Source organism: Amblyomma maculatum, chromosome 1 (genome assembly GCF_055883805.1).
Source record: "Amblyomma maculatum isolate TAMU_Amacu chromosome 1, ASM5588380v1, whole genome shotgun sequence".
Classification (NCBI taxonomy): domain Eukaryota; kingdom Metazoa; phylum Arthropoda; class Arachnida; order Ixodida; family Ixodidae; genus Amblyomma; species Amblyomma maculatum.
The window spans coordinates 12,600,816-12,622,512 of NC_139344.1; the positions used below are offsets into that span (position 1 = coordinate 12,600,816).

Sequence of the window (21,697 nt, forward strand, 5' to 3'; positions counted from 1 at the left end):
TGACAGTGAGCTGGGCGCCCGAGGGGTCGCCGAAGCTCAAAAGTGCCCGGCCATCTAGAGCGGCCTGAGGGCCCATCGTCGTCCTGCTCCCTCACTTCCCTTTACCCCCCCCCCCCCCCCCCCACTTGGTTCTTTTTTTTTAATCATTAAAGTTGCTACCTACCTACCTAACTGCCGCGAGCGCTTCCTCTTCAAGAAAAAAAGACTCCGCGAGTTGTTGTTGTTGTTATGAACTTTATTTTTCCACCGATGTAGGAGGCCCCCTACTCCCCGCCCCCGGCACGCAGGCCTATGGGACGGAGGCCGGGGCCTCCGCGACTAAAGACAGGCGAAGTGACAGTGTTTCTTCGCGGCTTCAGCAGTTCCCAGGCTTCTCTACTCTCTACTGTTTATGTTTTCCTTGGCGCCAGGGGAATCAAGGCATTGCCAGATTATGTGATCCAGAGTACCCCTTTCTCCGCAGGTTTCGCATTTATCGTCCGCCTTTTCCTCCACTTGCGTGTGGAAAAGCCAGACGGGATTTGGGAAATTCCCAGCTTGCAGGCGCCGCCAAGCGACGGCCTCCTTGTTAGTTAGCGTTCGGTCCGGTGGTGGCAGGGACCTTCTGCTAAGTCTGTAGTGTTCTAAAATTTCCTTATAAGTTTGCAGCCTCTCGTCCATCCCATCGCAATCAGAACGCGTACGTGACGTGTAGGCTACGTCACCTATGTGTCACGTGATTGCGCATCGTCGATCTGCAAAAGCCATGGAGGAAGGAAATCTTAGGAGAGGCCCTGACGTCATTTTTTTGAAGCCGGCGACCGGACGCTGCAACGTCTCTCCTCCTCCTTTACCCTTTCTCCGTGACGCTCACGTACCTAGGGCCCTTATCAACGCTGTTGCTAGTGGCCCGAGTTTTCATAGCAACAGCGTCGCCGTTGCTAATGGCCCGACTTGGCTAACCCCAAATTTTGACGTCACTTCCGCCACACTTTCTTCAATGCATTGAGAATGGCATGGGAGAATGGCAAACCACGGCCGGTCTCGAGGGAGAGAGCGCGCGCTCTTTCTTACGGCCTTCTCAATCACCGTGTGAACAACGTTGGTGGGAACAATGGGAATTTTTCTCCTTGAGGCACGCTCTCCGCCGCCGCAAGGGGCGCGACCTGCTCACTGTTCGCTCCGCATCTGCTTCAGTGGCGGCGGGTGGCTTTTGCCTGGTTTCGCGCTGTCGCCCGCGGGTTTCGTGGTGAGTGCAGCCCCTAAATGAAAGATTACAGAAGGTAGATGCTGCAGCAGCATCCTGTCAACGTGCTCAACACGTGAATGGAGTCTTTATATATATATATAAAAAAAAAAAACCTGTCGCTCAGCAAACGTTCGACAAGCATATGACATGTATTGCGGCATGGTATCTACTTTTGTTCATTTTAATCTGGATTTTTTCTCAAGCCTGTACAAGAAGATGAAAAAAAAAAATGAGTGAGCAGTGATCACATCGAAGCTTCTTCAAGGCAAACATAACAGCAACAATAGCAAAACTGTCTTTCGGCGCTAGATGACAAACCATCGAGGTAACACCGAAGATGAAAATAATTTTGTAAAAATGTAATGTAAGTTGCACAATGCTTACATGACATAAAGTATTAGTATAAAGTCAGAGTAAACGTTTTTAAGTTTTGTTATCAATTTTGCTATAATTTATAGACCAGCAAATGTTTTATGTTGTATTATAAACATTATTTTAATTTTGCAAATAAATATTGGTTTAATGAAATGTTTACATGATATCATGATTATTTCATGAAAAAAAAACAGGAAATCTATTTCAAGCACTAATTCCTAGCAATATTTTCTTTCTTTTTCTAGTATGTTTTTGAACTAATAGTTCCTTGTAACTATCTATGCAGTAATGCCTGCCTTAGAGAGCAATCGCTGCCCCATTATTTTGGTAGAATGCTTTGCTTATTACACATTCGCCACTGTTACTCAAGGGTCACTCCTCAATAATGGATATAAAAACTTTTCTCTGTGCTATTTATTCAGAGGTGACTATAGGAGTTATATGTCGCGCTAGTATTGCGTAGTTGTGTACCGTCACCAATGGTAGGCTACATGCTCGTGCAGGTTTTTTTTTTTATCATTTTCAAGAACGCTAGTATAATGCTGCATATATATTAGATATGTTGTTAAAATGTTTATAGAAAGGTTATGCTAACGTTTATTTATAGCTCTATTAGGCGTTAAAAAAAAAGAACGTTAGGAACACCGGAATAACATTTGAGTGGGGTTCATTGAAGTTGGAATTAGACAATATTTTTGCCGCTCCAATCTCATTATCCTCGTTGTAATTATGCCTGAAATAACATAGTTCCGCTTCACTCGCCTGGATATTTATACGCTTGATGGCATATCTTATGTCTAGATGACTTACTCTTACCACGGCTGTTCATGCGATTGAATAGCTAGGTCCCCAGAAAAACTGCCCAAAATTCGAGTTGTCCATATCAACGCGGCTTATGTTAACGATCGAGGAACTTTAGCTGGTGTAGATAAATTTCCGGTTTGACCTATATGTACACGGTGTTGCGGAATATTGATGTCTGCCTTTTTTTTTTTTTAAACAAACCCGCTTGAGTGGCGCCGGGTAGGCCGTTACACGATTGTTACAGGGTTGTGGCGGCCGCCCGTGCCCTGGGGCACCTGAGGAGGGCACGGACAGCGGCGACCAGAAAGCGTACCGCACACGTGGTAGACAGATTGGGTCTTTTCTTTTTTTTCCCCGCTTCTTGCCCGTGCACACAGATGGACTCGGGTGCCATCAAGAAAGCACTCACAGGAACCATCTGGGACGCTGCTTTAAAGTCATGAACGCGTGCGCTAAAGCGCGCCAACCTAACTTCCATTTCCTTCCATTCGCCTGAGCGATCGGCAGCCCATGCTTTGCCGGCTTTTTCTCGAGACTCGCGTTTTGTTCCCTTGGACTTGGTGCACACGCCGCGTGCTCTCACCGCACTATGCCGCTGCAGCCAGCGTTGTGCCGTGAATTTTCCAAGCTTGCTCTGATTACGTGTCGTGTGGACTGTTCACCGCCGACTCTTCGACGACCCGATGGTGTACCACGAAGAGCGCGTTTCCCTTGCGCGTGAACGGCTGTAGCGGAGGAGCAGCAGTGGGGCGGTGGCGACCCCACCGAGGCGCGGCGGGCGGTGGAAACAGACCCCATTGGAGAGGCCGTAAGAGAAGAGAGAAACGCGCTCTCCCTCGAGACCGGCCGTGGGCAAACATTCTCCCATGAGGGGCATTGCGACCCTAGCGGCAGCTGGCGGCTGTGTTGAGACTGTTTTGGGGATCAGGGAACCGAGACTTAAAAAATAACAGGCGCTAGTTTTTTGTGCATTTTTTTTACTTTTGTTACATTTTATTTTTTTGGCTCCGCCGCACGACAAGGCAGCAACGACCCACTACAAAGGGCATAGGCATAGCCACTATCACCATCACCATCACCTCCAGTGTTAACCACGTGTGGTAGTCACTGCTGCGTGAACGCGTGAGTTGTGTAAAGTTTTGTAGAACTCGCGGCTCTGTCAGACACGATTGTGGTAATGTCGCAGGTACAGCCCATCTGTCACTTCTTAAAATGCAGTAAATGTAATGCCTAGCATGGTAAGGCAAGTTATTGTGCCGGTTTTGGCTTTGGACACTTGTGTCATATGGCGATTGTTTTGTATTATGCAAGTGTTCCGTTTTTGGAGTGTGATGAGAGGCTAGTCGGTAAGGCACTATACTGAAGACGTAAAACTATGCAGGAGGCAGGACGCAGAAAGGTCTAACTGCCTCCTTTCGGTGTCCTGTCCCCTGCGTAGTTTTATGTCTTCATATAGTTCCCATTTAATTGTGCTGACCATATTATTTTGTTTCTCCAGACAGGGACAACAGGACTCGAAGAGATGATGAGGCTTGTTCACCTGTTGAAAATCCTTAAAGAAACTGCGGCAGCAGTGATACCGGTGACTGTGACTTTGGTTTTGACAACTGCCTGTCCAGGGAACGCCATGTATTTTTAGCTTCAACATAACAAAATTTCATTGCCGCCAGCTGAGGGAAAATTTACCATGAGCTCAAACAATTGAATGGGCCAACCTGCATAGGTAGAGCACATGATAGGTAGATAGAAATAACCCTAGATTTACTTCGCTAAACTGTATGTGACGTAGGCGCATTGGCACTGTCAAAAACTTAACTTTGGGTGCCTTCGTTAATATTGGTGAGCTCGCTACTGAGGTTATGTTGAAGGATAAATTTAGGGCAATCAATTTGACTAGTGAGGTGGAAATTGAAAGAATCTGCCCTTTCGACTCCCCTTTAGAAAGACCTTCGTTACATATCCATGTCTTTCGTTACATCAGTCTTTCATATCTCCCTCCTCTTCCCTACAAGATAGATTTCTCCTGTTCTATTTTTTTTTTTTTTTTTTTTTGCTGTCAACCGTGGTAGGTAGCTCTTCTGTAAGCTAACACCTCTGTTGAGGCTTTTACCCAAACAGGACAGCTTTTTTGAGTCCAAAAGTAAATTTGGTATGCAAGCACTTTGTTCTTCACTTCAGTTTTAGTTTCTGATATCGTTGGACAGGGATGGAAGTTAAAGGCGACGGCACGCAAAACATATCATGAGAGGCAAGCAGTTTAACGCATCCATACTGGCCAACCCTTCTGACTTTTTTCCTAAGATGTTCACAAATCTTGTTTGAAATCATGAAAAATAAATTTAATTTCCAAAAGAAAAAAAAAAAGAAATCTATATCTATATTCAGCTTTAAAAAGAAAACTGAATTTTTTATTGCACTTGCTTTAAAAGCAGCAAGAAAATTGCATGGATTACTAAAAATATTTGTTCTCAGCTCAGCCTTTTTCCACTAATGGCATAGCTCAGTTTTTGTATTATTGAACATTTTATCAATTATGGCCATCACATTTTGCAGACTGTGGCAGAGTACTAACTGGTTCGACATGAAGACTGAGAATCTGCTTAAGAAACACTTCTCTGAAAGCTAGGTGGTCAACCCCGGCTTGCTGTGGCTGTAGGAACTTTGCTGGCCTTCGGTTGATGTGCTGGAGAAGCCGCCATACAAACCAGGGCTTTCCTTTCGACTTTTGATTCGCATCATCCAAGTCTGCCAATTAAGAGTGCCAGCAAAGCTAGGAAGCGGCTTTGTGGCGTGATCTGTGGTAGCAGGGGGCCCCTTTAGAGACTTCCCACATTATGGTCTAGTTTCGGTTGCAGCATCCTCATGATGCTCATGCATGTCAACTAGACCCATTGTCTTCAACATTTCTTTCACAGAGGGTGCCTTCCTTCTAGTACCTTTCCGAACAAGTACGAGTCCATTTTTTGAAAATGCATGTCTCTGTGCATTTAATAGTGTTTGCCAATATAGCTTCGGCGATCAGAGTTGAGAAAAACAAAAGAAATCAGTGGCTGACTTTTGGTTCTTTATTATCCTATTGTCACCAGGGTACACCCCGCGTGCCCATCGCAGTAAAAACTATCTACTTTTGCATCGGCGGCAGTTGATCACTGTCATAGGTTGTTGAAACCCTACCGAGTAGAGGTAAAACAGCAGCACACAGTGAGCGTACGTGACTGCTCAAGAGCGAGCAGAAACTGAAAATATGCCTGCCTTGGACCACTATTAGAATTTTCATGCTAATCATCTCCTGAATCGTCGTCTGAGGGGAAATTCGACCTCGCAAAGTCTTCATACCTTTCGCTACTGCTGCCGTCAAAATAAAATCCTCGGCAGAAGCAGGGGAATTGCTCTACTGGCACAGATTTCTTAGCACGTCCTGTTGCAAGCTGAAAGCCTTTAGTTTACATTTGAGGGTACTGCGCTCCGAATGTCTGCAACGTCGCCGCCCGCCAAACAGAAGTCAACTAGATGGAAACTGACGTCGCCGCAGTTGTCAAACTTTGATAGTATCCCTATGATGGGCAATGTGTCCCAACATTTGCGTGCAAAACCACAGAGCTTATCATATGCACTCTGTGGCCTATGGAGTGATCACAAAAGAGTTGCACTTGCTTACATTTTAGATCTAATTCGTACTTCCGTAAAAATAAGATAGAAAAATGATTGGCACATGTGTCCTTATTGCACACGTCACCATATGCAACAGCTGTCAAACTATTCCTTCAGTTCTCGTAATGGGTAAGTTCTTCTGATCATATCTGATGACTGCAGTGTCATGGATATTTTTGACTGAATTGTAATCTACTAAAATAGCACAGTACAATGGCATCTTCCACTGTGAAGGTGAGGCCAAAATATGGGAGCCTGCATAATAAATAATCTTTCAAATTTTCAGACTTAAAAAAAGGGGGGGGGGTTGTTATACAAGTTAATACGGTAGCATGGCCTTGTGCTGGTATTAGTTTGGTTCTCTCCTTCCAGTGCCAATAGTAGTATATTTTTGTGCAGCGTATGCCAGGTTGATCTCGCATGATTTTGAGACAACTGTTATGAGTTGTGTGCTCGCTACAAAATATGCAAATATGCTTCGTTAACCTTCTTGTAGGGCCTTGAGGAACGGTTGACAACATTAAGAAGAATTCTTGCAGCGGCCCGAAATATATGTAAGTTTACCTGTTCTTGCCTCGTATTGATGCCGCAGCTCTAGCAGCCGATTCCTATTATGAAGTGTTGCTTCCTAACACTGTGAAACAGCTGAGTCACCCATGTCATTTGTTATTTCAGACTTGTTGTGATGTATGCTCGAGAAATAATTTTGTAATGAGATATTATTGGCTAGCATTAGTGTTTTGAAATCGTAATATTATTATCGAGTTCACGATCTAGTTACAAGTCTGCGGTATGTTGTGAATTTGTGTCATTGACGAGTACAAAAGGGCCCTGAAACACCTACCTGTCCATCTTTAAAAATAAGGGGGGGGGGGGGGGGGGTGAGGAGAGGGGTTAGAATAGGCAAATAGCTGGTGAGTTAGCGAGTAAGCTTGATAATTAGCCGGACAGTTCACATTACAGACAACAGTTTTTGTGTATGGGCCTGCCTGTGTACATTGTGTCAACAAGAGAATACGTAAACTATTTCAAGAATTTTCGCGCCAGGCTATAGACACAAGAAAGCCGGAACCACGTACACAGGACAAGCGCGCTTGTCCTGTGTACGTGGTTCCGGCTTTCTTGTGTCTATGTATAGCGTAGCGCGAAAATTTTTGAAATGGTATACCAACTAGCCCCCATTGCTGCTTTGCATGTAAACCACCCTCAGTTTTTGGAATGTTTGTCAGTTATGATGCACCTACATCAATAATGAAAGAAAGAGTGTTGATGCTTGCTACAGTTTCTTTTTTAATTTTTATTGTAAAGTTTTTTTGCTGAAGGTTGCAGAAGGAAAAGGTGCTCTTTTTCTTTATTTGCTTTGACCACAAACATGTCACTAACTTTGTGGTGCAGCATCTCGTAATACGCTGATTACCAGCTGACTTGAGGACTTTATCTGTGGTGTTAATCCCCTCTTACGAGTGACATTGTCCCAGAATAATTTTTATCGATGCAATGGAGTCTATTTACCGTAAAAACCCCACATATAATATGAGGGTTTTTTTTTCCCCGATTTATCATGTCAGATTTCTGCTTCGTATTATATGCAGATCCGAACAAATTGCAGCTTGAATTTGCAGCTCTGGCCTCATCATTAATCAATGCTATCAGCATCAGCCTTTCAGCGAGAGGTGCTATAGCTAACCGTGGCAGCGGCCAATTGTTTTGTTGGTTTCAGTTTCATGTCTCGATCCTCGTGACCATGGTGCCATAAAGCACACGCATCAGTATGGAGGTCGATCACACCTCGCACGGGTCTCATGGGCCTCTCCACTGCAGCCTTGCTGGCCACACCCTACAGCCGAATCGCAGATGCTTGACCAGCATTCCCAAGGAGCGCGTCAGTCGCACTTTCGAAAAATGCAGGATACTGAATACGTTTCGAGGTGCTGAAAAATTGTTTCTACAGAACGATGTCTTTAGCCAAGGACTCTCAGCAGACGACATGTATCGGATCATCACGACCGCAAAAACACCGAACCTGAGAACACTTCCTTGGCGTACGTGCTGCATGCCTGCATGCAGTGCTATCCGCAAAAAGGCGCAAGCGTGGCGTACAATGGTCGGCAGCTTGTGCGCTGCCTTCCCGCGTCAAATCTGGAAACGGCCTCCTGGTTTTAGAACAGTGGAGGAACAGGCACCTTCCGCGATTGCCGGGGTGAATGTGAGCTGCTCTTTTCCTCACAGTGCATGAAATGCTCCGATCAAGCGCTCCGCTGCGAGAAGGGAAGTGAACCGGCACCAGCATACGAAGGTTTGTGGCACTATTTGGCATCTGGAGCAGGGTTCCGTTGGATGCGAAAGCACAGGGCGCATACGATTCACGGCGCAATTGCAAATTGTAGTGGAAATAAATACTCTTGTCGATGTTTCCTCGCTCGCATTGTATGCCGATGAAAACTTTTTTTTCTTTTTTATTCACTTTTGCTATTCCCAAATTACACCTCGTAATATGTGTGGGTTCGTATTATTCTCGAGGTTTTACAATATACCAGTACAGTTAAAACTCGATTTAACGAAGTTGAGGGAAACCGTGATGTATTTTGTTAAATCGAATGCGGCATTTCTCGATCCTTTAATTTGGTACCTTCGATTATAAGGTGCAGCGGCACCCAAAAAGCTACCGCGGCATCATACTTGCGAAGCTTTAATGCTTCCAAAATGAAATGCAGCCAGCAAAAATGACCGCCGCCGTTAGAGCAGAAGAAACAAAAATTGTTACTCATCAAGAAAAGCCCGAGAGGACTAGTTAGTAAGTGAAACAACTTTATTGTCCGGCAGAAAAGGGCCCTTTCCTACCCCAGGCCTTCCTCTCTAGAGGAGAGGCGCATTAGGGCAGGTGGGAATGCGCTTCAGATGCTGGCCAAAATTCCTTGGATCTCGTCGGCCTTTTCAGCCAGTTTAACCGCTATCAGCTGGTGTTCCAGGGTTGGGCTTTTCAGCAAAGCCCCACAGGCTTCTCTACTATCAATGCTGTTTGCCTTGCCTGGGGAATGGAAACACTCCCATATTGTGTGGTTCAGGATACCACTCTGCCCTCATACCCTGGAGATGTCATCTTCAAAATCTGGGAATATAAATTTGTTTAAGACCGGGTATGAATAGACATCTGCTTGCAGATGACCACAAATTAATTTTCCAGCAATTAAGTCGATGATCTTTGCCTGTGCATGCTATGTATAGCACTGTAGGCCGAACAAGCTGAGCTTAAGAGAAGTATGTACTCAAATGCATGGGAAAATATCTGCAGAAACACAATGGCAAACAAGCCACATGAAGCATGCCACAAAAAAAGTACCGAAGAGCAACACCACCCCTTGGAATGTGACATGAGACTTTTTTTTACCACTGTCTCCATCTGGTGAAATAAACTGAACACTGCAACTCTGGTTTTGCATCATGCAGTTTGAAAAAAGGGAGACGAAGGTGCCCAGTGCTGTTACCGCGGGCTCGCAGTGAATTAATTTTGAGGGTGCTCTCTGCAAAATAGACCAAAAATGTTCCCTTTCCACCTTCATTTTTTGAAAAAAGGTTAGTTAAATCGGGACAGATCACGGAATTGATTTCATTATTTCGGGTTAGTCAAAGCATTGGATCCTATGGGCGTCTGAGCGGGAATTACAATATCTTCATATAATCTGGCTTTGTTAAATCGAATTTTGACTGTACTGGTTATATTGACATCAGCTGTAACAATGGGCATCTGCATGCTATGTGTGCTGTCGTAAAATATTCACCACTGCAATGTTGCGTTGCCATGTTGTGGGTTGTAACAATTAAAACCTGCTCTTGTGAGCCTGTTTAAGAAGAGTAAGAAACACGAGTGCTCGCAACTGACCACATGCCAGGCGCATTTCGCTTCACATAAGACCTTCCTTCCTTCGATATGAGTAGACTGCGCTCACTGTTAGACAACACTCAGATTCGTTTTTTTTTTTCCCTGCCTCCTTCATGTTCTGTCATCTTGGTGACATCCTAGCATGTGCAGTGTGGCAGCAAACGATGAGGGTTTGAATACATCACATGTGCATATGCACCCGCTGTGGCTATTGAGAACAGTGGCATATCTGCCTATGGAGCATTCTCTACAGGAATGCGTACCACTGCTGCCAGTGAAAAGTGTGGGGCATACCACTGGAGACAAAGTGGAATGTTTGAAGCTTTTAAGTGTAACACCGTGCCTTGAACAGGATAATGGTTTGTGTGGTCATAGCTGTGCAGAGAGGTGGAGAGCAACCCAGTCTGCAGATTGTCAGAGATGTGCAGGGCAGTCAGTGTACTCTGCTGGCTAAACGGTTTTACTTGCCATGGCTGGCAAGTGGTTCAGGACCTGTTTAATACATCAGTCCAGCTTTTGCTGCCATCGATGCCGCTTGCCTCTTGTGAAGTGATGAGATGTTCAGCTGCGTTTGCTAATTAAATAGGTTGTAAGCTCCCCACTGCTTGCTTCTTCAAACTAAAGAAAATATTGGTGTTTCAGGCAGCAAGTCAAAGCATGTTACCTAACTGATTGAATTATCTTTGACCATATGTTGCTTTTAACCTAGAACTTAAGTGATTCCATTTGCTTTTCCTTTTCCCTTAGTTCATACCATCTGATCTTCTCTGCGGTGCATTTGATTGAAAATTTTATGGGGAAACGCACATAGCCATGCTTTTTTGTAAAATATTCGTGTGCTTTGAGCAAAAGTCATCATTGCTGTTATTTGTTTTTCAGGTGCTGGCGATCCTATGAGGCACAGAGAAAATCAAGCAGAAGCAGAAGTAAGCAACCTCACTTTTCTGAGTGATAGCTGCATACATACATACAGTAGAACCTCATGGATATTCTCCCAGTTCATACGATTTTCTGTTTCATATGTTCAAAATCACGGGCAGTTAAACATCTCCCATAGAGCTACACTATTTTTCTCCCGGTTAATACATTCCTGGATAACACCATTTCCCAGCTACTACGTTCGAAATTTGGACAAACTATGGTTGTATGTTGGCTCGTTGGATTTGATGCTTCGTCCCGCCGCACCTATGCACTGCGAGAAAGCAACTGTGGCAGGGGAGCGCTGCTGATCAGTTTTTTCACATCGCAATGCTTGTGATACTGAAAAAACCCACCAGCTATTTCGTCATGTGGAGCACCTGTCCTGTGTGCCTACTTGTATCTTTTTGTTGCACTGTTAATCTTTCCTTTTCCTCGCATAGTAAATATTGCGATAACTGGGCATAACCTAACGAGCGCTTGCGATGTAAAAAAACTGATCAGCGGCGCTCCCCCACCACAGTTACTTTCTCGCAGTGCATAGGTGTGGCGGGGCGAAGTATCAAAGCCAACAAGCCAACATACGAGGTGGCTGTTACCATGGAAACATGACTTCATGTGAAGAAATGCAGTGGCTTTTTGTGCGGTGCTTTAAGTGCATAGAGACAAACTATTATACAGTCGACGACTGATTTTTCGAACACCCAGTTTTTCGGACATACTTGATTATTTGGACTTTTTCCTGGCCGCAGGACATACCTTATAAAACCAATGTATTACGCGGCTTAAAATTTCGGACACTCTAGGGAGGGCTACAGTCGCCGACCGTTTTTTCGGACTTGAAGGGACCCGAAAAATGGTCCGAATAATCGAACAGTCCGAAAAATCCGTGAAGCACAAAAAATCACTTTATTCAGAGGAAATCGGCTTAAAAAAGTTGCCGATTTTACCTTGCGGCAAATTTCTTTTGCTGGCGACGATTTGCGCTTGTATTTGCGCCAAAGTTGTCGTTTCGCTGTACACGCTAGACAGCAAGTTCACAGCGTTCGTAATTTGTGCAAGCGATGGCTGTGGTAGGCCGCCCGAGTCGTCGTCGGAGTCCGACTCGTCTTCAGGTTGAAGAACCTGGCGTACAAGTTCGTCGTCCGTGAGGTCCGCACACATATCGAGGCCGTCGTCCACTTCAACAAACTCGCGGAACGTGGAGCCCGTTGGAATGTCCATTCCGTTCCCGCGAAGGTCAACGATGAGGTCTTCGCCACTGTCTGCAGTCAAATCCTCAGAATCGTTGCAGTCTTCTACGTCATCGACTTCATCGGCGGAGAATCCAGCGTGCCTGAAGCAATTAGCAATTGTTTCCGCTCTCACTGCCTTCCACGCGTCAGCCAGCATGCTAACCGCCGCAAAAAGATCCGTGGCGTACTTTTTCCCGTTGTCAAAACAAAGGACTGTGCGCCGCAGAAGACGGGTCCGATAATGCACCTTAAGGTTTTTGATCACCCCCTGGTCCATTGGTTGGAGCACGCTGGTGGTGTTTGGTGGCAGGTATTCGAGCCGAATGGCTTTCAGGTTGTCGAAGGTGCCGTGAGCCGCGCAGTTATCAACAAAAATAATAACTTGTCGCCCCTGCCGCTCGAAACTTCGGTCGAGTCGACGCACGTAATCTTCAAACAAAGCATGAGTGATCCATGCCTTGGAGTTGCTGCAGTACCACACGGGAAGGTTCTTCGCGCCCTTAAAACACCTAGGATTTTTGGATTTGCCTATCACAAGAAGTGGCAGCTTCTCAGTGCCAGTGGCATTTGCACCTACCATTACTGTTATCCTTTCCTTGCTGTGGCGGCCCCCTGAACAGGAGTCACCCGAAAAAGAGAGGGTGCGGTCAGGCAACATCTTGAAGAAGAGGCCGGTCTCGTCACAGTTGAAGGTGTCCTCCGGGCTGTACTGGCTCAACAAGGGCTTCAACTTCGTCTGACGCTAGTCTGCTACCGTGGCTGGGTTGGCGGCTCCGCTCTCCCCGCACATCTTAAAAGACACACCGTGTCTCTTCTTGAAACCGCGGAGCCATCCGTCCGTGAACTTGAATTTTTCAATTCTCATTTTCACGGCCAGGGTCTCTGCCTTTTCCTTCAACGTGTCGCCCGACACTGGAAGGTTTTTCGCTAAAGCAGCTTTAAGCCAGAGTAGCAAGGCCTTCTCCAATTCGGGGTGGTCGCCTTTCCTGTCGTTCTTCTGGCTGCTGCTGTGGGACGCCTCAAAGGCGGAAAGAATCTTCTCCTTATTTTTCACGTAATCCGAAATAGTTTGCTTCGACAGTGCGAACTCCTTGGCCACGTCAGCTTGCGTTCGCCCACTCAGCACTAGCTTTATGATCGCTGCCTTTTTCTCAAGGGTCATGGTAGAATAGCTCCCACGCTTCTTTGACGGACCCGGCAGCACCGGCGAGGCCATGTCCACAGCCCGAGTGCGCACCACACCGCTCGTCAAACACGCAAAAATGAGGCACTTTTCGTTCAGAGCGGTGGAACCGCCGGACGCAATCACAAAACGGCCAAAGGATTGACGGCGCGCCACTCGGTTGACGCGGTCGGAGAAACTCGTGTGACAACACGGCGGACGTATGAGACAAAGCACAAAGAGATAGCTGCCCGCGTCAGCGTTGGCGACAAAAGCAGGTTGACGGCGATGACAATCCGACTGCCACCTCGAAGTGGCAGAGATTGCAGGGGCCTCTCCTGGCAAAAATGGGGCACCGAAACCATGTCAAGCCAATCCAACTGCAGAGCCAATCCACCTCAATCCAAGATGGCGCTTGTTGCGTCGGCGATAGGGTGTCTAGAAGGGGAGGTGTGAAAACCGGACTGGAAAAGCTGGTCCCTTCGGCGTGATTGCCGCGCGGCGGCGCTGTTGTCAGCGGCGCGTCTACTTGCGCGAGCAAGGACAAGGCTGTAGTCGAAACGCGTTCTGTTGAATGTTTCGAAGTTTTAGCAGACACCGCAGGTCTTCAAACATTATAAAGCTTAACTAATACTACTGTTGACATATAAACAAAGAGAAACAACAGTATCTTTGGGCATCTGAGCGAATTTCACGCGAGTTTTCTGCTAGCCGAAAGCACATATTTTACGAATCTATTAAAGCCAATCAATTTTTATGGAGCTTAACTACGACGGAATGTGTTCCGCATGATTGTATACGCAAAAATTTTCCTCTTCTTCTTGGTGAACGCGATAGTTATTGCCAGAATCATCCAATTCTTGCGCACGTTACTTTTTGCGGCGGGTGTTATCACGCTCGAAAGCGATTGAATGCGATTAAACCTACCAGAGCATTACTAAACCATCACAAACGTGTTGAAAGGTTTCAGAGCCATTTCAACTACTTTTTCCTCGAATATTTGCTGCTCGTGTTGTGGTAGGCGTCATGCAACCTACGTAAACAAAATTAAGCTTGTTGCCCGTACAATAGCAAGATCGTGTGCTGCAACCAACATTCGTGCATTTTGGATATGATCAGTTCAGTTCAGTCGTTCAGTCGTGTCCGACTCTTCGTGACCCTATGGACCATGTCACGCCACGCTTTCAGGTCTCTCACTATCTTCCTAACATCACATAAATTAATCTGGAGTGCCTCGAGGATGCCATCTAACCATCGCGTTCGCTGCCTACCCCTTCTCCGGCGACCCTCAACCTTCCCCAACATCAAATCTTTCTCCAGCGACTCCTCTCTTCTCATCAGATGACCAAAGTAGCTGAGCTTTAACTTTAGAATTTGACCCTCCAATGAGCAGTCAGGGTTTATGGTCGACAATATCGACTGATTTGATCTTTTGGCAGTCCAAGGAACTCTCAAGAGTCTTTGCCAGCACCACAATTCAAACGCGTCAATTCTTCGGCGGTCAGCCTTTTTCACAGTTCAACTCTCGCATCCATACATCACAACTGGAAAGACCATAGCACGAAGCAGGCGTCTCCTAATTTCATGACTGCAGTCTCCTTCCGAGGTAATCTTGGAGCCCAAGAACAGAAAATCTGTCACAGCTTCCACTTCTTGTCCATTGATGCTCCAAGACAAGAACGCAATAAAATCATGCAACGTGTTCCTGGACAAGCAAGCTTATTGGCACACAGCAGAATGTTTTCGACCAATTTCGCTGTTTACTTCAAATCACACAAGGCTTTGTTCTTTTACCTTTTTTTTTCATTAATTTCTTGATTTAGACCCTTCAAAAGAAAGTGGATTCTGGTGAGGTAGAAACACCTTACTACCGATTTTGTGATTTCAACACAATGCTCCACACATATCTGTGGCACCTTTGAGCTCACTTTCTGCAGTATGCTGAAAACAAATCTAGAATGCAGACGGGTTCTTCTGAATTCATGTGTCAGCCTGTTTTCAAGAGTTTGAATCAAATTATACAGTGATGATGATGAATACAGTAGCCCACCCACTCTTTACAAGCATCAGCTGGAAGATCTCTATAGGGACGCAGTCTTTCTCCACAAGGCAAGCCTCCCTGCATGCTATACAGTTTGTCGACAGCACACGCTTCCTGGCCACATAGCCCGCAATATAATATACCAGCCGAGCGTCGCTTCGCTTTTCGACATAGTCTGTGTGGTCCAACGCGACCTCAACAGCATCCAGGGGGACTGCAGCCCACTTCGAGAGCTGATCTGGGCAAGACGGTGCACGGAAAAGAGACACTTTTTCCGAACACGACTTGTAACCCGAATCGCACCCGGGAACAAAGCACCACCTCTGAGTTTTTTTTCTTTGACGTCGGCGGCATTTCTGCCAGCACGCAGCGAGGGTATGCAAGCAGCACACGCAAGAAATCGCCCCGAAACACACAACGACGACGGGTCAAACCGCGCTCTGACTACCTTCACTCTGCCGCTCCCTCCGGAATGCTGACGGCGCCCCAGACCGCGGCGCTCCCTGGCGGCAGTCATGCGCAGGGGGCCACTCCTCTCTATGGGCAGCGCGCCGCGTTTTTCACACCTCCCCTTCTAGACACCCTACCGGCGAAAAGCCGATAAGATGGCAGATTTTGGCCTGCAGGGGACTGAAATTAGTCCGAAAAATCGAACTTTCGGACTTTTAAAGTCCGAAATATCCGTCGCGAATATGTATGCGCTTCTATGGGGTGACTGACGGTGCCTCACTGAAGTTCGAAATATCCTACAAGTCCGAATTATTGGAGTCCGAATTACCCGTCGGCTACTGTATTCTATTTTTCGGACATTCCGGGCCAACTGCCACACATTTTAAGTGGTGTCGCCGCCATCTTGTTTGTTTACTTTTTCCTTCGATAGCCTTGAAACCGGTGCCGACCTTGCGTGCCGCTTCTCAGCTAAACTGATGCTGGATCGAGGCTATATTATTTGCTTAGCAGCTTCCGCTTCCGGAACGTTACTGCCGGAGTGCGTTTTTTTTTCTTTTAGCTTTATCGCTTCGACTGCCCGTGGTTGTGCTAAAGTGAGAGCTGCATTCTGTCGCTACTGTGGCTCGTATTTAATTGAATCGGCTTCAGTTCTTCAAGAAGCTGTTTCCGGATTTTATAAGGAGCTTTATTTATTTTTTATTTTTTCTTGCAACGCGGCAGCGCGAAGGCACTCAACGGTCTCGGTGTTGTAATCCAGTGGTTGGTGGTGATGGTGTACCTCGAGAGTGGGAAAATCTACTCTGTCGATTTGCTTGGAGCACTTAGTATGCTTGCCGATGCGTGGAAGTCTGTAGCACCCACAACGCTGCGCAATTGCTTCCGCCACGCGGGATTTGTGCTGAATGATGAATCGGCTGCCTTGGACGAGGAGAGTGTCGTCGAGCAGCTGTCAGGCAGTGAGCAGCTTACTGATGACCTTCGCACTGCAGGTGTCGAAATTCCATCGACCGTCTCATTTACAGAGTTCACAGACGTGGACCACGAGTTGGAACTGTACGCTGGGCTCACAGATGCAGAAATTATTCCCCAATTGCTTGCGGAGTCTGAGAGGGACAATGATGATGACTCACCTGCAGCAGCACAGCCAACGCAAGCTGAGCTGATGGAAGTGGTCGCAACCCTTTCGCCGGCTTACGGCGACACTACGACTCTTGCCGAAATTCAGGCGGTCCTGTTAGGACGGAAATGGAGCGTGGTGCAGATGACTCACCTGCAGCAGCACAGCCAACGCAAGCTGAGCTGATGGAAGTGGTCGCAACCCTTTCGCCGGCTTACGGCGACACTACGACTCTTGCCGAAATTCAGGCGGTCCTGTTAGGACGGAAATGGAGCGTGGTGCAGAAAAGCATTCTTGACTTTTTTGGGCCTTAAAGTCAATAATAGGCAATAAATTGAGGTTCTTTTGATGCACATTTGTTTTTTCGAACTGCCCGATTTTTCGGACATTTTCGAGGTCCGTTGAGAGTCCGAAAAATTGGCCGTCGACTGTAACTACAACTACAGTGAAAGCTCATTAATTCGAAGTACACCATTTGGTCTGGTCAAGCTCCATAGAGGTTTGTGTATAAAAAAGACCTTTAATTTGTACGCGAGTCAGCTCTGCTACGAATAATTTGAACGACGCACCACTGCGTCTGGGCGGCCTGGTGGCCAGCACATAGCCAAAGAAATGGCTCTATGATAGGGTGCATATATAGGTTGCGCAAGTCAAAAACGAGGACAGAAAATGAAACCAGGTAAAACTATGGAAGAGAAGATAAAGCCGAAATGGCGCCATGACCGGTGTGGTGGCTGGCGGCACTGGATTGTAGGGGTGGCTGGCGGCTGCAGCGGCGGCTGCCTGCTCCTCCCCTCTTCTGCACAACCTCCGAAGCTTGCAACTAAATACTCGCTAATTCGACGACCGTTAATTCGGAAGTATGGATAAGTGTTTCTGTGGGCACAGTCCCCGCCAATGCCCATGAAAGTCTGTGATATCGGATGGGTGTCACACTGTTCCAAATTAAAAACCATATCATCATCATCATCATCAGCCTGACTATACCCACTGCAGGGCGAAGGCCTCTCCCATATTTCTCCATTTAACCCGGTTCTGTGCTAGCTGCATCCACTTGACCCCCGCAAACTTCTTAACCTCATCCGCCCACCTAACTTACTGCCGCCCCCTGCTACGCTTTCCTTCTCTTGGAATCCAGTTTGTTACCCTAACCGACCATCGGAGCAGCAGTTTACATTAGGTAGCGAAGTACTGGAAGTAGTAGGCGGTTATGTCTACTTAGGACAGGTAGTAACCGCAGATCCGGACCATGAAAAGGAAATAACAAGAAGAATAAGATTGGGATGGAGCGCATTTGGCAAGCACTCACAGATTATGACTAGCAGCTTACCGGTATCGCTAAAGAGGAAAGTATATAGCAGTTGCATCTTACCTGTAATCACCTGTGGGGCTGAAACGTGGAGGCTAACCAAGAGAGTTCTACTTAAGTTGAGGACAACCCAGAGGGCTATGGAACGAAAAATGGTAGGGGTAACATTAAGAGATAGGAAGCAGGCAGAGTAGGTCAGAGAAATATCTCAAGTTACCGACATTCTAGTGGAAATTAAGAAGAAGAAATGGGCATGGGCAGGAATGTAGTGCGAAGAGAGGAAAAACCATATCATGATAGTTAAAAAAACTTTTTTTTTGCGACAGTCCTCTATCCCACCCATGAGTCATCAACGAAAGCACGTGATCATGACTCCGGCCTTTAGCACTGTAAACTTCAAAAAAGCTCTACTATCAGGTGTTTGAGTGGTTGTGTGACATTAGACGGCGCCCGCCACAAACAGGACATGATAAAGTGAAAACAGGGCCTGCATAGCCGGACGAGTGCTGGCACTCTGCTCAGTTACCTCCCCCCCCTCCCGCTGCTTTCTTTTTCCCACTACAGCTAACATGAAAAGGCAAACATACTTTGATGACAACGTGAAAGGGAGGGATGCGCTAACGAACGCTTTTTCTTTTCCTTTTTTTCAGCCTCTCAGTGGCAAAAGCGGGTGGTGGGTTCATTGTGCGAGGGGCATGAGTGAATGCGCTGCGAATGTAATTCATCGCGATGGCTTCTCCTCATGTCACTAGTGTAAGGGGGTGCAGCATCTGGAAACGACCAAGGAAGCGATCCCAACGAACCAGATCTGTTGCTAAATCTCTTCCATGCTTAGGACGACGCAAATATGGACCGAACTTTGTGAGAGCTAAAAAAGTTGCTGTGCATTTCCTCTACTGTGACGTGCACTTTAAAAGTGTTCTGTCGCTTTAACAAATGATGACCACACAGTTACAATGGCTGCACTTACCCGTGAACCAAGCTACCATTTGTATCTCATTCAGCAGATAATATTTTTGAATATTAGGCAGTTCGGATTTTACATTTTCCCAGGAGTTGAATTTCCCCTTCAGGTGGCCAGGAGAGGAAACACTTGTGATGATATCGATGTTCTTGATAACTTGAAGATTTGGACTCTCAACAATTCATATTACTGTTGGCACGACAGAAAGTTAACTATTTTTGTACACATAAATAAAGCAAGAAGACTGAAGGAAAGAGAAAACTATATATATGACTGACCCATTCATTTGAAGAAATTAGCCTCGGCTTCACCCAGAGCGCTTACTTTTGAGCCATCTGTCTCCGCCCTAGGTGGGGACAGCCACCAATAAGCAATAAGGCAACTTTCCTCACCAATCAAAAACTGGGGAAAGGATATCAACTAATCAAACTTGGGAAAGGAAAGGTCCCAAGCAAACGTACGAACAGCACTGACATCACTGCATTCCGAACCTTTGCTTTCCCTTATGTTTTCTTTTCCGCACACGGGCATATATGGGACCAACGTATGCCACGGGAACAATCGCTGAAGGTTGTTTATAAGAAGTAAGCTGTTGTTGAGGGGCCAAACGCTCAGTACCAACTCCAGCTTAACCAAGCAGTTCTGAGCAGCTGCAGCTCAAACAACCCATTGGCGCCTCGTCGCGCAGTGGTCAGCCACCGTACACCTGCTTCCCCACAAATGTTATAGGCACATCAGCAGAGGGAAAGACGCGCACGTAGCGATACAAGAATGCATAAATAAAACGTCTACTGGCCACAGAAATGACATTCAACACTGAACACTGCACAAAGGAAACGAGCGCTCAGCGGCGGCGGCTGTCGTCGGCAACAATTGAGTTACCACCGTGCCTCCGCCGTGCATCAGCGGTTCCACCTAATGGGTAGTCACTGTGACCGAGGACAGGTGCACATTGAGCAGCTACATCATGTCATAAACTCTCCGCAGGAGGTGTACCGTATCCAAAAGTTCAGCGAACTTCACACCTCCCAACCAAGAATGTCACATGGACACTTGCTGTCAGTGTGAAATTTCAGTTCAGTCGCAAAGTTTCAAGGTTCACTGCGCGCGCACACACAGAATTGGTTAGCTCCACGCACACAAGGTTAGGACACCAGTCAGCACATTTCGGAACCCGCCTTGCCTTCCTCTGCATGCCAACTGTCAGGTTAGTCCCTAACCATCATTCGAGCAAAATTCTCCTCTGCTTAGGAGACGATCTATCATATTGTGTTGGAGTGCTCACCATAGCATAGAGAGAGAGATTTGCTCTCTACCACTTCCTCCAACCGCGCATGCACACGGACGTGCTAGCAATAGCACTATGCATGACAGGCGACAAAAACAAGGCAGTGGAAACGACAAAACAATGTCTGGAGCACTGGTGGTGGAAACGTCTGGACGATAAATTCATGAAAACAACGCACTGGCATTGTATGGAATGTTCTTTTGTAGGCCTGATCCAAAACCCACTGTGATCACCTGTTGAAAAGGGTTTGGGCCATACTATCATCATCATCAAAAGCAAAGCCTGCATAGTACTCCAGTTGCTCCAGTCAAAATTAACCACGTGTGGTGGACGCGTGCAGTGGGAACATGTTTGTTGCTGTGTGACCATGTCGCAGGTACAGCCCATCTGTCACTTCTTAAAATGCAGTAAATGTAATGCCTAGCACGATAAGGCAAGTTTTTGTGCCGGTGTTGGCTTTGGACACTTGTGTCATACGGCGATTGTTTTGTATTATGCAAGTGTTCCGTTTTTGGAGTGTGTAATGAGGGGCTAGTTGGTAAGGCATTATACTGAAGACGTAAAACTATGCAGGAGACAGGACGCAGAAAGGTCTGCCTGCCTCCTTTTTATGTCCTTTCTCCTGCGTAGTTTTATGTCTTCAGTATAGTTCCCATTTATTTGTGCTGATCATATTAATTTGTTTCTCCAGGCAGCAAAAGTGGACAAGGGAGAAAGTGCGGACTCCCATTCCTCCTTGGAAGAAGTGAAGGAAAACTTAGCAGCAGTAATACAGGTGACTGTGACTTTGGTTTTGACAACTGCCTGTCCAGGGAATGCCATGTAGTTTTAGCTTCAACATAACAAAATTTTATTGCCACCAGCTGAGGGAAAATTTACCATGATCTTAAACAATTGAACGGGCCAAACTGCATAGGTAGAGTACATCATAGGTAAATAGAAATAACCCTCGATTTACTTCGCTAAACTGTATCTGACGTAGGTGCATTGGCACGGTCAAAAACTTAACTTTGGGTGCCTTCGTTAATATTGGTGAGCTCGCTGCTGAGGTTATGTTGAAGGATAAATTTAGGGCAATCAATTTGACTAATGTGGCGGAAATCAAAAGAATCTGCCCTTTCGACTCCCCTTAAGCGGTATTCACATGGGGGAGACTTTCAGGGAGGGGGCGCGGTGGCAACCCCAGCCGATGGAACCCCCTCCCTTGCTCCTGCATTCACACGATCGATGAAGTACAAGGGGTATCACTGTTGCCAGACGACAGAAGCCTGGCGC

General features: G+C 46.5%; 1 protein-coding gene across 2 annotated transcripts in view; it reads left to right on the forward strand.

Moving 5' to 3' along the window:
- Window positions 1-3,438: 3,438 nt before the first annotated feature.
- Window positions 3,439-21,697, forward strand: part of LOC146201781 (uncharacterized) — a 95,686-nt gene continuing 77,427 nt past the window's right edge. Inside the window, exons 1-5 of one of the 2 annotated variants that reach the window (XM_084583400.1) lie at window positions 3,440-3,593; window positions 3,906-3,989; window positions 6,555-6,612; window positions 10,818-10,864; window positions 21,114-21,197. In XM_084583400.1, coding sequence (XP_084439526.1) covers window positions 3,585-3,593; window positions 3,906-3,989; window positions 6,555-6,612; window positions 10,818-10,864; window positions 21,114-21,197 — 282 coding nt within the window. In that variant the 5' untranslated portion in view covers window positions 3,440-3,584. Of the gene's footprint in view, window positions 3,594-3,905; window positions 3,990-6,554; window positions 6,613-10,817; window positions 10,865-21,113; window positions 21,198-21,697 lie in introns of both variants that reach the window. The other variant, XM_084583407.1, reaches the window with a different exon arrangement.